At 38.9% G+C, this 17770-nt stretch overlaps 2 protein-coding genes across 2 annotated transcripts; both read right to left on the bottom strand.

Moving 5' to 3' along the window:
• Window positions 1-2647: 2647 nt before the first annotated feature.
• On the bottom strand, window positions 2648-8291 carry LOC116250564 (uncharacterized). Its single transcript, XM_031624276.2, has 4 exons — window positions 8091-8291; window positions 6803-7076; window positions 3581-3638; window positions 2648-3494 (listed from the first exon to the last, which is right to left on the bottom strand). Exons 1-4 carry the CDS (start codon window positions 8159-8161, stop codon window positions 2902-2904), a joined length of 996 nt encoding a protein of 331 aa, XP_031480136.1. The 5' UTR covers window positions 8162-8291; the 3' UTR covers window positions 2648-2901.
• A 1966-nt stretch (window positions 8292-10257) lies between these two features.
• Window positions 10258-16217, bottom strand: LOC126409914 (uncharacterized). Its single transcript, XM_050076802.1, has 2 exons — window positions 15525-16217; window positions 10258-10619 (listed from the first exon to the last, which is right to left on the bottom strand). Exons 1-2 carry the CDS (start codon window positions 16207-16209, stop codon window positions 10258-10260), a joined length of 1047 nt encoding a protein of 348 aa, XP_049932759.1. The 5' UTR covers window positions 16210-16217.
• Window positions 16218-17770: the final 1553 nt, after the last annotated feature.

The following is a 17770-nucleotide window of genomic DNA, read 5'->3' on the forward strand; positions in this document are numbered from 1 at the left end:
TTCCACTAACTTTTTTGCCTCTAAATCAAAATTTTTACTCGTCATCCAAACCAAGTTCACAAAAATAGTTTTTTACAAAACTTGTTTTCACAAAACCAAATTGTTGGATGGTGTCATCCAAACGCTCCATTCAAGATCTTCCTTTTTTCTAGTGTTTGATGCATGAGTTTGCTGTGGAGATAAAATTCTCCTACGAAATGTACCTTGAAATGTTTTTCCCGGTTCATCAAACGCCCCCTTAGCATGGGCCAATATAGCCTCAATTATATGAGTAATGCAGTTTTTGGACGTTTCCCAGTTATTAAAAGCGTAACTTTAGGGTTCAACCGTTATAAGCAGTCCGGTGTTTGGAGGGTTCCTAATAAAAAAGAAATTGAATAATTTCAACTCATAAAGGACATGGATAGCTTTTATTAGTTGTCTGCAGTCTGCACCTATATTTAACCTTCTTGGCATTGACACTTTAAAATGAGAAAATTTTGGCAACTAGAATATCTACTACTCCGGCCTTTGGAGGGTTCCTAATAAAGAAAACTTGAAGAACTTCCAGTTTTAAAATGACTGTAGGCACTTACTTTAGCTAATTATCGCCGACTGTTTTCTTGGTAATGACCGGAAAATATATAAAACCAATTCGGGAAGCAAAGAATAAGAAGCAAAACTTTTCCGGACTTCAGATATTTATTCGATAGAAAAGGGTAGGAATTAGACGACTGTTATCACGTGGCATGTCCAAGCCTTGTCTTGTCGCCGAGCCACAAGACCTATGAATGTTCCTGGTCACGTGACCACTGGCCAGAGTGATCAAAAGTTTTAAAAACAAAGCTAAATCACCGCAGAAATAAGACGACAAATGGCAATGAATTCGATATATATGTGTATTTATTGATTGAGTGAAGGGCGACTCTCACCGAACCATCTAACTAAAGTTGTTCATGTAAAGATGGTTGAAAGAAAAACGATAACAAAAAAGTTTAAACTAAGAACTGCATTACCATCATTTTTTTTTCTTCTGTTAACTGTTCGTCATTTCGATTGAATAGCTTTAGTTAGATGACAGAGTAGTTTTGAAAAACCACCGTCACCATTCAATATATATATATATCCAATTGAGGATTTAAGTTTCTCATCAACTACTAATATACGCACTAAGTTGTATCTGCAAGCATTCAGTGTTCCAGACTTTCACGTATCTTTCTTTGGATTTTAATTTGTGATCGCATCATCTTATCTTCAGATAGCTATGTCGATAAAAAATCCAAAATTATTGAACTACTCCCATATCCAATCCCATGTTCATCGTTAGACAATATTGGGCCTGGTTGGGTGGCTAAACCATTGAAAGCTTAATAAATTGGTAGAGCTACCAAATCATTCGGATCCAGAAAAGAAAGAAGCAGTTCAACTGCTCTACCACATGTTTCTGCACAACAGGATCCGCTTTAATGGTTTTTCTCTTTTTACTTGAAACTGGTCCTTCTTCTTCTTTCCTTGCCTTCATCTTCAGGATCTTGCAGGCATCTAGTTGGTCAAACTTTCAGGTCGTTTCAATTTATTGTAAAAAGCACTTGCTTCAGACTCTCAACATGGAATCATTTTCTCTTAACAGGGAACCACTTGCCTTCTTTGCACTACAAAACTATGAGATGAAGAACTGTCGAGTTTTCATAAGAAACGTCCCCCTACTTTTCTTCCCTTTTCCCTTTGTGTACCACCCATGATTTCATTGCTGTTGCTGATTAGAGACACACCAAGTCCTCCCAAAAGCAGATCTATAGTTCTCTTTTGGTTTGTTGAAAAGTTTCTTAAAGCAAAGAGCTAACGGAAAATAATAGTTATTTTTTTTTATAATTAGAAAAAGAAAATGGTTCACATCACGGTCGTATCAAAGAAGGCTAGTCATATTATGAAACACAAATCCAACATAAGGCTCTCCATGAAGTAGTAGGGCCCTCAAGCCCCAAATCCTTCACCATGTCTCAAAGAGGGACTAAAAAGATAGCACATTGGATAGGTGGGCCACTTGAACACGGGTACTTCTCCCGCAAGTTTGAGACAACTCATTAAATAGATGGCTTGAATAGTTATGCTTGTAACCATTCCGTTGTACATTTCATGTCAGTCATAAAACAGGGGACTTATTTAGGCACCAAACTTCAGGGATTGCATTCAATGATAACGGCAGACGAGCTATAACTTGACAGAACGATGATACAAGGGAAATCCAAATGTGCTACTATGACTAAATCACACATAATAATGTGTGCAGACATGCAACTGTATCAAACTAGGAATGAAAACATAAATATACATCAACTGTTAATAGAACACCCTCAGATTTGCAGGTTCGCGAAAGATGCATACATTGTTCTTAGTTCACATTAAATGCATAGTACTCATGCAAAATGCAGCATTGACTCCTGGCCACTACCTTAATTTAATGTTGAAATGGTCACTGCACCTTCATCCAACTGAAGTGGCAAGCCGATGAGAATCACGTGATCTTACAGAAAAACAAAGAGCAGATCTGGATTTTGTTGGCACCAATCACGTGTATCCAATTTAATCCATTAGTTACCACTTACCATTATGTCGTGGCTCGTTTTAATTGCAACACCGAGGGCAAACAAGAGGGATCATGAGGATGTTACTATTAACAAGAGGAAGAACACTCATCTAGAACCATTATCTGACAATTACAAATTGATTCCTGTAGTCACAACAAAATCTTCAGCAGTAAGCATCAGAAATGGTTTCATGTCTCCACCTTGAAAATCATCCGTTACAGCAAATAACCATACAACTAGAAACCTTGATCTACAAGAGAAATACTTGTGGAACGCTACCCTTGAGACCAACAGAACCAGTAAGTGTTCATACTAAATCCCAACGGACAAAATGCTACAATGCTAAGAGGGCCTCAATCTTTGCAATCTGATCTTCATCATTCTTCGGCGGACTTCTGTTTGCTTCATCAAAAAGGTCATGTTTCCACTTTTCAACCCGAGGGCCAATAGTCCGGTCATGATTTCGATCAAACCTGTTGTACCTCCTGTCATATCTGTCTCTTCCCCTAGTGCCGCCCCCAAAATGAAAACTGCCCGGTCGTTCATCTCGCATGTTCCTCCCTTCTGGCTCAGAATACTGCCTGTTCAGCTCCTCGAGACCATGCAGATCCTGGTTTCCTCTGTTCTCAGACTTCCTTGCACCAGAATTTCGAGACTGATCCGGTTGGTTTGGATAATCGTTGGCATGTACATCAGCTGCAGTAGCATCTTCTACTGGCAGAAGCTTCTTTTCGCTGAATGCAGGTCTTTTCCGCACAGCAGATTGTGGTGCTTCAGCTTCCAACTCATAGTAACCATCATGGCGCCAAACATTGTTACTTGGTCGCTCTTGAGCCTTGTCATCCCTTGGTTTTCTGTCAGATGAAGCCAAGGCTTCTCTAGGCTTCTCGCTGAACCTTTCTCTCAGATCTGTACGCCTGCCACGCTCTGTAAAGAGAGGTATAAGTAGATGGCCAAGAAAGCAATTCGACGTTCTGACAAAAAATGACAACTAGCATGGAAGGAAACATCACCATAGGGCCTGCGTATAAAGCTTCGACCACCCTGCCCGGCACTGCCTCGTTCATCATGCTGTGTAAGACAAGCATAGGCAGTCCGAGATAGTTACATATTGAGGCAACTGAAGGTGGAGATTGAAACAATCCCGCTAACAGGAAAAAAAGGTTTTGTATGCACTGAATAACATCAATGAGAGTTGTATCAACATAGAATTATTATAATAACAAGAACATGCAGCTAGAAACTCAAAACTTCCGCATTCATATCAGTCCATATGCGCATTGTAGCTTTCATAGATGATCCTGCAGCTTGTAAGTATCTATCTTCCTATCAAAAAATTAATGTATGTTCTCAGCCAAGAACCACCAAGGTAAATCAGAGATAATCAGGTATCTAAACTGAACATCACGAATCCAAAAGACTTGTGAGAAAAAATGCAAAAAGAAACACAAGCATGACTAATACCAACAAGAGCCAACTTGCACTACCCATAAATTCAATAACATCTCCAACAGCAGACATGTTTCAACTGTTCCAATTCCCAATTTTCTTCTATAATGCAACCAACCCTTAATTGTCATCCATCAAACAAGACATTAAGAAGTGGATGTACTGATATCCAGTTTACGATACAGAAAGCTAGATAAAGCTGAAGCCCATCAATTGCTAAGACATTCACTGCTGTCTGCTCTATTGCACTTCATATAGCAATTGTCTCTGGCCTTATCCACTTCTCTCAGAAACAGAAGATAATACAATCCGCTACCTCAGAGTTTAACATAAAATTTTTAATTGGAGCTAACATGATTGTCCGTAATCTCATCAACCACCCTAGAAACCTTCCACACCATAATCACCCCTTGCACCATGATACGACCTGTAGCTTCATTCTAACCTTCTCATAATGTATACTATTTTACTTGAAACAACTAGGCAATAGTTTTGGAACAACTTAATTGCATTTTTAGTGTTCCTCATAGGTTGTGCAATGCATGAGTATAATGTTGAGTAGCCTGAGTTGTGAAGCATCATCCTTGATGCTTACTGGAATGTCACTAACGGTTCTGCTAGATGGTACCATCATTCATGAAGAGATCTAGTTAAACACTTTCCCTTGAAGACCACAGTAAAGCATCCTCATCTATTCAAGTCATCTCGTAGAGGGTTTTATTAGGACCATTCCTTCAAAAGTTTATTCACAAGTTCAGCCGTTTACTAGCTAAAGACAATAAATCTCAACCTCAATGGTGCAATCTTAAGGAGCAACATGCTTTAAATCACAAGACTAAGATCTTGGATCAATTTTAGGGAGCACAATGACAGTCACAAGGATTCTAAAGAGGCAATACAAGAAGGGAGTGACAAAGTGATAAGTACACAAGGATGGCAACAGTAAGAAGAAACGGGGAAGAAGTGCAACATTTCAAGTAGCTGTTGTGGGGAGAGACAAAATTTATAAAAGTTCTCATATGAGGAAGAGATATGATAAAGAACTGATGAGAGAGGCCCACGAAACATGAGACAGTTCCACCACTTCAGATGAAAGCAATCTGACAATATTAAGTTGTATAATTAAAAGCAAAATTTCTCAAATGCACTGGTGTAAATCTGTTACCCTTAGGACAGGGTGGACTCTGTTGAGAGGCATTAAGTACCCAACTTGGGCAGTTGATCAAATTACAGAGTCCTTTCTGACATATCTAAATACACCATAACCCCATTTCCAATGGAGAAGTATTATTATCCTGTTCGAAAATCAACAAGTGTTTCTAAAAGTATCACCATGTGCTCTTCTCTCCACTTCAACATTACACAGCAACAAAATGACACAGCCAACTCTTCTACACCTCAAATGATGTGATTATGTTGAGATGCATGGACAAAGCAGGCACATAACTCATAACTACCCAATACGGCAGTTTACCCAATTATTGGATCTTCTGACCTATTCAATTATACCAACATATCAGATATCCACAATTCCGCATTGCCAATAGAGCATCTACTGTTATTTCCCTGGAAGAAAGACAAGCTAATGCATATAAAAGTATCATAATGTTCTTTTTTCACCACTCAATTTCATGGCAAAAAAGCCCACTCCTAGCACCTACGAGTATTTCTCCTTCCCATAAAAAATTCACAGAATGCAATTAATATTTTGCATTTCTCCTGACTAGTTTTGACTTTTTCCAGTTGTGTAATCCAAAGTTCAGCTGCCCACCAAACAACCAAAAAATTAACATGACCACAAAATCTATAAACTGAAATTTTCTGTGACCAAAAGACAATATCACCATTCATCCAGAAGCATTTTCTTGTATTTTTTTTCCCTCACTCATTAAACGGTCTTTTGGCTGTTCTTTTTTACAGTTGTACTTTTTGCCCACCAAAGTCAAAAGATCTTAACATCTGTATGACATGGGAGTGGATGTACAAAGGTATATACATTATATATTATCCTCTTCCTTCTTTCTTTCCTCCACTCCTCCAGCTCCTTCTTCTTCTTCTTCTTCTTCTTCTTCTTCTTCTTCTTCTTCAAGAACCTGCTTCTCCTCCTCCATCTCACCAACACAAGGTTGTCACACCAAGCTGCACCGGCGACATTCCATTGATATGGATGTGACGAACTGAGTGTCATGTCTGGACAAAATTTTGAATCCTCATTTCAAAAAGTGCAGTTTTTTTAATCCTAGATTGTCTGTGTTATTCACAAGTATCTTGTTTTTCCCATAGAGTTTTTCAAGCAGACATTGTGAAGCTCCAGTGTAGTAAAGCACAAAACATTTTTCTCTGTTAACAATTTCTGTCTTATCTATGCCTTCAACTGCAGGCATTTCAACTTTCAACTGTGTGAACATGTGAAAAAATGAGTAATCATTGTGTGAGTGTATTAAAAAATAAACAGTTACAGATATCTACGCACAGGGAGTAGCTTATAACCAAATCAGTGTAATCGTGTGTTCAACAAGACAGTTATATTATAGTCTTGGAACACACGACACATTAGCAGTACCCCATTCGTCCTTCAATGAGACTTCAGCACGTGAAAATTCATAACAAAAGGAAGTAATAGGTCAGCCAAGACAATAAGGTGAAACCAAAAAAGAAAAAGCCAAGATAAGCTTCAAATGACCACAAACAGACGTATAGTGAACCAGCTAAATTTTTTTGGGCTAATGAGCACTTTAAAATATGGAAATATGAGGATAATGACTACAGTCCAAATAAACATGAACCTGAAAGTATGATCGAGAACGAGGTACTTCAGTTGGATCAGATGGATGCTTAAAGCCATCAACAGTCTCATCAGGTTTATTGTTAATGGGCCCTTTTCCAGAAACACCAGATTGTATCTTAAAATCAGATGCTTCAGCTGCGGCTTCAAGTGGTAAAGCATCCTGCAGCCGTCTGCGATGTGTCTGACCCCTTTCTGCATCTTCTACACGATTTTGATTATCATATAATGATCTTTCAGGTGCAGGTTTCCCATCTCTTCTTGATCTTTTTGGACTGTAAAATCATGTTCAAGAACAAGCAACAATTAAAAATATGCATTGGAAAAGAATGAGCTGGCTGAGAACAGCCTTTCATTGGCCACATACTCTCACAGGATGGAACACATCATTTTGAAAGATACTGATTTATAACTCAGTGTCTGATCTGCTACTAACGGATGAGAAGCTGAATCATCTCACGCTATCAGTATCAAAAACACACAGAGAACTGTAAACCTCTGTTTAAAGTTAACATTTCACGATTCATGAATGAAGTAAAATGAGATGTTCGTTGATAACTAGGATCCGTCGAGCACATGATACTATGAACCTACAAAGGTAGGCATGGACGAGCGGAATCATAATAAAACAAGGGAAAAGAAGTACTATTCCTAAGCACCAGTTTGGTAAATCTGGAACGAAGCGCCACGTATATTTACGTGCCTAGATGGCCTAAACCATCACAATTTTAGTAAAGCATTAAAAGGCATGAAAATTATTAAGCATGACTCCCTACAAGCATCAAATCAGAGAGCCCAACTTGAATATGACAATCGAAATGTATGTATGTCATACAATAAAGCAGAAAAAAAAAACGTCCATTAATTGTTGAGACACGTGTGGCCGTTGCGAATACATTGCCCTGATAGCAAGTTAAACAATGCATCATATCTCATTGCACCCAGCAACCAAAAACCCTTAAGAGTTCATCGGAGCCGTTGCTCAGTATACACTAACCTCCATCTCTGGTCTGGAAAAATAGCAAACCAGTTAATTTCCTAGACTAGAACTAATATCTTGATTACAGGCGAAACCTCCGCCATTTACAAATAGCTACACGTCTCCCCTGACAAACCATTTTCATGTTCTTATCTACGTATTGGATTCCCGAGGAGGCAATTCCATCATACAAAACATAATGAAGGAAAAAAACAGCATCACTCGTCACGAGAAGCCCAAGTACCCCAAAAATCGGCTAACTGAGTACATAACTATAGGCTATTCGCAAGGAAGAGAGATTGGATGTCACCTGGGCTCCCTTTCGAACCTCCTCGGCTGCGGGCGCTTGCCCATCGAATCTCGGCTCTCCCGTCTCCACATCAGCACTTTCTCCGCCTCTTCCCGACCGGAATCCACCCCCCAATTTAGGTTAGGGTTCCTTCTCTAAGCTGCAGACCCGTCTGGATATTTATCTTTTTACGAGCCTTTAAAGTCTAATCTCGTAGAATCGGAAGGAACCGAGTCTTTTTTGGAGGACGTCTGCTTAAACCCTTCCGCAAGGTGGAACGTCCTTAGAAGCCTTTTCGTTGACTCGAACTTAGATGGATCGACTGAGGATTGAATAGTGAGTTGATTGGTTGACTCGGTTAAGTTTTAAAATAACATTAATGTAAATCATTGAATCAAGTAAATCAAGACACCCCAACGGGTAGTAGCACGATGGTGTGGGGGAAGTGCTATGTCCGCTAAGAACCCGAGTCGAGTTCTTGGGTATCACCTACCCGCTCCAGACGTGCTTTAATCCCTGACCCGTAAAAGGGCCCGAAGCAAGCTCAGAAGCTAGGGGGAGGGTGACGAGGGGCCTGTGGCCTCTCTTAGGACGGTGGAATGAACCACTCACCCTAAAAAAAAAAAAAAGTAAATCAAGATGAGTCAAAGGTAAATCAAGTTGAGTTAAGGGTGAGTCAAATCGAGTCAAGGACGAATTGGGCCAACCTTAACTCATGGCTAGGCTAGATATTTTATTGATTCAAACAATTCCGGAGCCAATTTGGCAAGACATAGTTGGCAAACTCATGATGGAGTCAGCAGAAAATTGGAGCAATGAGTTATAAAGTTGCTAGTTCAATATTTTAAGGAAAGCAGAAGTTTGTCAAAGTAAAAGCAAATTTACATCAAATTTTATGTTGTTAAAAAAAAATATATTATGGTTAGGTATCTATTAAACATATTAAGATAGAATCTATGATTGTAGATGCGTTTGCTAAGGTCTTAGAACCCGAGGCATTTTATGAGCATATTGCTTGAATGAGTGATCTATAAATTGGATTAGATAATAAGCATTCGGCTAGTTAAAATTTCCTGTATTCAGTTTTCATGCATTTTCGTTCTTGACATTGAAATTACATTTTAGATCCGATCCAGTTGCAATTTAAAAGCGAGGTACCGATCGGATCCAAAATGTTAATTTAAAGCTCCGATCCAGACATTGTACAGACTTTTGTTCAATCACATTTGAATACAATTTCAAATTCGTAACATGCTGAACAGTCAATAAATCAGATATGGTAGAGGTCGGTATATACAAATTGGAGGTTTTTCCTTCAGAGCCTCCACTATCACACTGCAAATAGCAATTTACGAAGAACAAGCAACTGCTGAAGAAACGCGGAGCGGCAATTGAAACCTCATCACTTTGACCTCTTCTTCTTCTTCTACTTGTTCCACTTGAGATAAATTTGGTGAGCCAAGCCACCAAACACCATGAACACGCAACCCCATTGCTTTGCAGACAACGGATTACCACTCAACAATGAGGGTACAACTATACTTACGAACTTGGGTTGTTGTGATGGTGAGGGATCTGAACCTACTGATGGTCATGAAGATAAAGTTCTGTCCAACAGCGCCACACATACAGAACAGGAAGATGTCCCATGCTGCTCAAACGATAAAAGTTTAAAACAGAAAAAAGGGACGCAAGAACGAGGGAATCTGGGAAAAGAGAGAGAGAGAGACCGACCTCCGGTGTGCCGCGTCCGTGAAGACCTCCCGACGGCAAGCTTTCTGGTGTCGATGAGCGAGAGACGCCGACACAGATCGTCCGTGAAGACCTCCGACGGCAAACTTTATGCAATAGCACTTTTGCAATGCAATAATACGTGCCAAATTGTAGATTTTATAATTTCTTCTAGTTCTCTTCACAATTCTTCAACTATGATCCTTTGTGTTTCAATCTGTTCTCATTTTCATGTTTGAATGAGGATCACATCGTAATACCAAATAAACAAAATAATAATGTTAAAGATGGAAAATTACCAATATTGCGCAATCCATTACCAGCGCAATTTTCACATTATTATTTTGTTTATTTGGTATTACGATGTGATCCTGATTCAAACATGAAAATGAGAACAGATTGAAACACAAAGGATTAGTTGAAGAATTGAGAAGAGAAGTAGAAGAAATTATAAAATCTACAATTTGGCACGTATTATTGCATTGCAGAAAGTGCTATTGCATAAAGTTTGCCGTCGGGAGGTCTTCACGGACGATCTGTGTCGGCGTCTCTCGCTCATCGACACCAGAAAGCTTGCCGTCGGGAGGTCTTCATGGACGCGGCACACCGGAGGTCGGTCTCTCTCTCTGTCTTTTCTCTGCTTCCCTCGTTCTTGCGTCCCTTTTTTCTGTTTTAAACTTTTATCGTTTGAGCAGCGTGGGACATCTTCCTGTTCTATATGTGTGGCGCTGTTGGACAGAACTTTATCTTCATGACCATCAGCAACCCGCAAGTTTGTAAGTATAGTTGTATCCTCATTGTTGAGTGGTAATCCGTTGTCTGCAAAGCAATGGGGTTGCGTGTTCATGGTGTTTGGTGGCTTGGCTTACCAAATTTATCTCAAGTGGAACAAGCAAAAGAAAAGAAGTCAAAAGTGATGAGGTTTCAATTGCCGCTCCGCGTTTCTTCAGCGGTTGCCTAGGTTCACATCTCACAATGGTGGTGCTCCATGACTTGAACCCAGCCTTGGAAATAGGAACAACCTTGGGAGAAGTAGCAAAAAGAGTGGAAATGGACGCAAACCTATTTGTTGAATAATGCTAAATGCTTTCAACGCCAGATGACTTAGCAGTTGTCTATAGTGGTTGGAGAATTTAATTAAGTTCAACTTCTTCAAATTTAGTATTTGCGTAAGCTATGAATATTCTCTTTGTTTATAAATAGAATAAATTAAAGTAATTAAACCCTCCTTTTATGGCATGTGCGGTTTGCATGCAGTTAGAGAGATAAGTTTATAAATAGAATAAATTAAAGTAATTAAACCCTCCTTTTATGTCAGGGGAGACGTGTAGCTATCTGTTCAAACGTGGCATCCTCTTGGACACTGCTTATCATAGGTTTGAATAAGAATGCAGATATGTTGGAGAGAAAAACATGGTGTATTCTTCTGGCAATAAAACATTGAAAATCCATGCTTTGAAATAGTGGCAGAAGTTTACCTGCAGTTTCAACTCAAACAGATAATTAAATGTACGTTGCCTTTGTCAATTTATGATGTGGGTATTAAACAAGGTCAACCGATGGACTGGGATCCTCATTATATGGAGCAGGTTTTTTAAAACCTGTCTAACTGATATCAGACCCTGTCCTCAGCAGTCTCGTTATACCTTGTCTCAAAATACTCCAGGTAGATGTTACACCCATGAATACAAAACACACCCAAAATAGTGGATGGATTACCCTAATTACTACCATTATATAAATGTTTCCATGACATCCTTCTTCAACTTTGAAACCAAAAAAAAAAAAAAGTTGGAGATGCACGTTAAAAAAAAAAAAAGTTGGAGATGCACGTTAAGTATAACAATCCAAATCAAGCCAACTCAAACTTTGAAACGAAATTTCAGATGTCACTTTGGGCGGTTAATGGGCCTTCATTCATCAAACTCTGTACCTTTTAATTTTGCAACAATGGCAACAGGACAACTTGATCTTGGATGAACAATCTAGACACCAAATTGATTATTGAAGTAGCTTACTGTCTTCTTTTTGTTCTTTTTTTCTTGGAATCTTTCATTTCATAACTTTCCTATTCCAGGAGTCAGGCACAGAATTCTTGGATATTGTAAGGGAGGGTTCAATACCAACTTGTAAACACAAATATGTTCTAGATGAAGAAATTGGGATCATATGTGAACTTTGCAAGTTTGTAAACCTGGAGATTGGCTATACTTTACCACCTTTTGTAAGTAACTCAATCTGACGAAACTAACTCCTCCTAATCTTGTTCTCGATTTGATTTAAACTAAACTGCTTTAATGTCCTTTGCTGCAGAACTCATGTTTAAATATGTGCGATGACTTAACTGGTAAAGAATGAAATATGAACAGACTTTCTGAATTAGATGAAGATCTGTCCCTGATACCAGACATGAGAAGCAAGCTTCTTGTCCATCAAAAGAAAGCTTTTGAGTTTATATGGAAAATATTGCTGGATCGGTTGAGATAGGAGAGATGGATCATACATCCGGCAGGGCAGGTGGTTGTATAATCTCAGACTGTCCAGGGACTAGGAAGACGCTTCCTGTTATAGCGTTTCCTAAAAGCTACCTCAGTTTGCTTCCAGGGAACAATACCCTGGTATTAGTTCCAAAGGTTACACTCTATGCTTGGACAAGGGAGTTTGGAAGTTGCTCACTCTATCGGTGGCATCATGGAAACCATAATTACCAAGACTGATTCTATACAAATATTGAAATTTATTAATTAACAGCCTATTCTTGGTCCCATGTGATTGTGGATATTTTGCTCTTAAGCATGGTGTGGCCATATTTAAGGAAAACGACTACTTTCAATGGGGTTTGTCATACCGGAAAAGCCTAAGCCTCCCACAAGGTTCAAGGTCGCTTCGGGACCTGGGTGGGAGCATCGTCGTTGTTTGCAGTTTAGAAGATTAACACCTATAAAAATTGAATTAATGATGTGCCATTTACACTCTGCGAGCTCAACCAACTATGATGGATATGGAAAAATTTGAGTGGCTAGACTTGCTTCTACTATGTGCTTTGACATTTCTATTTTATTTGATTATTGGCATGCATGAAAAATCTTACATTGTTGACTTGATAAGTTGATAGACTTTCCATTTGTTTTCAGGTTAAGCTCATAGTTAAGCTCATAGCTGCTATTTACAGTTCCTTTATCATCAATAAATCCAGTGGATTAATCTTTTACAAGGTAGTTATCTATTTCTCTTTCCTATTTCCTAGAGAACAGTGTTCCATGATTTTGGATAGTTGAGGTTTGTAGGAAATCATCAGTGTACTTGTTATGTTTTTGTATAAAAGGCATTTGGTTTCCAAACTACAGTTTTTATTTCTTAACTCTTCCATAATCATTGATCTACTCATAGTCCAGGATTATGGATCACTAGGATGCATGGTCACAAATGATGGCTTGTGAATAGCAAGTCTATGACATTCAATGCATGCAATTTTCGAACAACGGTCTCAAATGGTGGGTTGTACATGTGAGTTTAATGTTTTTTCATTAAGGTAGTGTTTGATAGCATGAACATATGGAATTGAAAATATATTTTCAGAAATATATTTCTTGGAAAAATGGAATGAAAAAAATCTTTCCGATTTCCATTTTGATGTTTGTGTGATGACTGAGAAATATAATTCCAGAAACATATTTATGTGTTTGATGATAAAGAAACATATTTCCAGACTTTTAGAAATATATTTCTTAGTTTGATACAGGAAACATATTTCCAGATTTTCTAAAAGAGAAAGATTGATCTAACCCATAAACACACATCAAATACAGTTGGATGCTGTTGTTAAAAAGTGAGAGTCATGGATAAAAAACTTCAACTTCCATTATTTCAGAAGCGAACTGCAGCAAACTAAAAAAAAATCAACCTTAGGGGTTTTTAACTGGATTGATTGCTGGTTCCAGTAATACGGACCACATATATGTGAGTATAACAAACTTGTATTATTTTCTGATGGTTGCTAATTTTATTCCTTTGTTCATTACTTCATTTCATTATGTTCACTAACTTCCATAAACTTTACACATTAGTTTGGACTGTACCATATCCAAGCAATATGGCACAAGATGCTTGAAGAGACTAAATAAACCTCATCAAAAGAGTTATTTTTGCAACCATTCCATTGGCCCAAAACTTTTTGCATAACTCCATTGTCTAGTTTCAGGAAAATTGACAGTTTCTAGCATCTTTAAGGTCAAAACCTTTAGATTCACTACCTTTTCTAAATTTTGGAACTTTGAACATAAGATAAAACCTGAACAACATGAGCTACTGAGTTGAAACCTAAGCTGGCAGCAGTTATTTTTAGTTGAGAATATACTTGTATAGAAAAAAATTGATGTACAGAAGCTTCGATAGAAACAAAAGAGAGTACTTGCTCCTCCAACACACAATAAAGTAGGAGCAACATCACTTAAACAGGGTTTAAAAATTTAATGTACAAACGATCTATGTAAACTAATAAGAAGTAACTTGCTTCTTCCAAAAACAAGCTAATAGCAGCAGCATCACCTAAGTAGGTTCTACTTCAGACTGAAGAGAGATGCAGAATATGAGATGAAGTTAATTTCTTTAGATACATTCCCAGACGGACATACGGACCATGGAAGAAATCCTTCAACGGCAATGAGAAAAAGAACCTTTGCTTAGTGAGTGATTAGAGTGAGTGCCTTCTAAATAGAACGGAATAGTGCACTCTCCCAACACCACCATATCGTCCCACTAGATAAGGGGACAAAGACCAACAACATTGTTATCTCATTCAGGGGACAAAAAAGTATTCTCATGATGATAATGCTCACACTATTAGACAGAGCAGTCGATAGAAAGTTAAGCAAGATGGCAATCAGAGAACCACAATATCACAAATTATGAAACAATGAAAGAATTAAGCCTTCACTATCCAGACAACCCTCCCATTTTAATGATTGCAGAAATGCCCCCAAACGAACCATGAAGAAGGAAGAAACCAGAATCCCAACATTGACAGAGTAGCGATAGACTATACGGATGGCCAGCATCCTAGTACACAGAATTCGCTAAAAATAAGACTACCTTCATAAACCACCAGACCAAAGGAGCAAGATAAATAATCCCATCTTTTCAATTCGAAACCAAGTGTAAACCGATCCCTGCCCAAATTCCCAATAACAAATGGGGCAAAAAATTCCAACCAACGTAAACCCTAAACGAGCATCTTTCTGTGAACTTCCAATTGCCAAGAAACTAATTAAAAATCTTTCAATAAGTGGTAACAAAAAATCCACCAGAAACAAAGAATTTATAGAAATCAAAAGCACAACAATATAGGCCAATACAGTAACCAGCACTATCTACACGTAACTCCCAAAAAGGCTAGGGCCAGTAGCAGATCATCCGCTTCGAACAAACCCAATTTGTACTTCAGTTGAAAAATGCAAGAAGTGGAAAAGATTACAAGGAAAAGTAAGACACGCCAAGCTTTCTGCTGGTCACAAACACGCGATCCCCGAATCAATAATCGCCAAAGGGCTCACAGTCGATGGAGTTGCAGAAATTTGAAAGAAAAATGAACATCAGCCAACACATACATTTGGGTAGTGTTTGATAAGCATGAGATGATAGGCCGCAATGGACGGTGGGAAAATGGCGGAGGAAGAGAGAGAGAGAGAGAGAGAGAGAGAGAGAGAGAGAGAGAGAGAGAGAGACCTTTCACCCCTGCTAGACGCTTACGCTGGTGAGGAGATGCCCAAATCAAGCCACTGGTGAGAACGCTGTGCAGGAGGAAGAACGCTGTGCTGGCGACGGAAGGCGTCTGAGGTAGCAGCAAGGAGAGAAGGGGAAAGGCGTGACGAAGGCAGGTTGGGTGAAAAAAAGTCGCGAGGGTTTCGAGTGAGAGAGTGAGAGGGTTTTGAGGGAGACTCCTTTCAGCAGAATGAGAAAGTCGTGAGGAGGAAAACAGAGACTGGTGTTGAGGCTGCGGTGGGGGTTGAGGAAGCAGCAGGGTGAGGCAGCTGCGGAGGATGAGCAGGGTGAGACAGCTGCGAAGGATGAGAAGAGCAAGACGAGGAGGAGAGAGACGCCAGGAGCAGCGCCAACGAGCAAAAAAAATAAATAAAAAATTCCGGAAACATATTTGCACCCCTCGGGTGGAAATATGTTTCCGGAAACATTTTTCCGGAGTCGATCTCAACGGTCGAAAATAAAATTTCGCGCAATCTGACTTTCTCGGACTTGTAAAAGAGGAAAAACATGAGTCGCTCATTAATAATATGCTCGGGCTTTCATACCATTTGCACAGTTTCTCAAGGCAATCCATGATCCGCTTCATGCCAACAGGCAGCTTTAGACCACCGAGCAAACCATTTGATGCTTCACCATTCCTGGATTTCATAACCTGATAATCACGGGTTGCGTAGAGTTCATATACGGGAAGACATATCCCATTTCTCAAACTCCCTTGTCCAAGTATAGAGTGTAACCCTTGGAACTAATACTAGGGCCCTGTTCCCTGGAAACTAACTGAGGTAGCTTTTAAGAAACGCTATAACAAGAAGTGTCTTCCCAGTCCCTGGAGAGTGTGAGATTATACAGCCACCTGCCCTGCCGGATGTATGATCCATCTCTCCTATCTCAACCGATCCAGCAATATTTTTCCATATAAACTCAAAAGCTTTCTTTTGATGGACATGAAATAGACATGAAGGTTGCTTCTCATGTCTGGTATCAGGAACCAAACATCTTCAGATCTGGCTGAATTATTAGCTATGTTTCTTAAGTTAAACTTTCAGGGCAGATCTTCATCTAAATCAGAAGGCCTGTTCATATTCCATTCTTTACCAGTTAAGTCCTCGCACCGATTTAAACATGAGTTCTGCAGCAAAGGACATTAAAGCAGTTTAGTTTAAATCAAATCGAGAACAAGATTAGGAGGAGTTAGTTTCATCAGATTGTGTTACTTACAAAAGGTGGTAAAGTATAGCCAATCTCCAGGTTTACAAACTTGCAAAGTTCACATATGATCCCAATTTCTTCATCTAGAACATAATTGTGTTTACAAGTTGGTATTGAACCCTCCCTTACAATATCCAAGAATTCTATGCCTGACTCCTGGAATAAGAAAGCTGTGAAATGAAAGATTCCAAGAAAAAAAAGAACAAAAAGAAGACAGGAAGCTACTTCAATAATCAATTTGGGGCCTAGATTGTTCATCCTAGTTCAAGTTATCCTGTTGCCATCGTTGCAAAATTAAAAGGTACCGAGTTTGATGAATGGAGGCCCATTAACTGCCCAAACTGACATCTGAAATCTCGTTTCAAAGTTTGGGTTGGCTTGATTTGGATGGTTAATACTAAACATGCATCTCCAACCTTTTTTTTTTTTTTCTTTTGTTTCTAAGTTGAAAAAGGATGTCATGGAACATTTATATAATAGTAGTAATTAGGGTAATACATCCTCTATTTTGGGTGTGTTTGTATTCATGGGTGTAACATCTACCTGGCCTCTTTAGAGACGAGGTATAACGAGACTGCTGAGGATAGGGTCTGATATCAGTTAGACAGGTTTTAAAAAACCTGCTCCATATAATGACGATCCCAGTACATCGGTTGACCTTGTTTAATACCCACATCATAAATTGACAAAGGCAATGTACATTTAATTATCTGTTTGAGTTGAAACTGCAGGTAAACTTCTGCCACTATTTCAAAGCATGGATTTTCGATGTTTTATTGCCAGAAGAATATATCTGCATTCTGATTCAAACCTATGATAAGCAGTGTCCAAGAGGATGCCATGTTTGACACGTGCACAAATAACAAGAATCCATTCATGACTTTGTGCTAGGCAAATTTGTGACAACATCCAGAGAAGAAGTAAAACAGATCTCAGCTGCATTATTCAGAACAATGAAATAAGAAAAGAGAACAAGAAAAACAAGAGAACCAATCCTCTTG

This window comes from Nymphaea colorata, chromosome 3 (assembly GCF_008831285.2).
Source record: "Nymphaea colorata isolate Beijing-Zhang1983 chromosome 3, ASM883128v2, whole genome shotgun sequence".
Taxonomy (NCBI): domain Eukaryota; kingdom Viridiplantae; phylum Streptophyta; class Magnoliopsida; order Nymphaeales; family Nymphaeaceae; genus Nymphaea; species Nymphaea colorata.

Coding starts and splice junctions, on each gene's coding strand:
- LOC116250564 (XM_031624276.2), bottom strand. CDS start 8,161: ATGTGGAGACGGGAGAGCCGAGATTCGATGGGCAAGCGCCCGCAGCCG. Junction 7,077..8,090: donor AGGTTCGAAAGGGAGCCCAG/GTGACATCCAAT, acceptor ATGATTTTACAG/TCCAAAAAGATCAAGAAGAG. Junction 3,495..3,580: donor CTTTATACGCAGGCCCTATG/GTGATGTTTCCT, acceptor CTCTCTTTACAG/AGCGTGGCAGGCGTACAGAT.
- LOC126409914 (XM_050076802.1), bottom strand. CDS start 16,209: ATGAAATCCAGGAATGGTGAAGCATCAAATGGTTTGCTCGGTGGTCTA. Junction 10,620..15,524: donor GCGTCTAGCAGGGGTGAAAG/GTCTCTCTCTCT, acceptor ATTGCTTTGCAG/ACAACGGATTACCACTCAAC.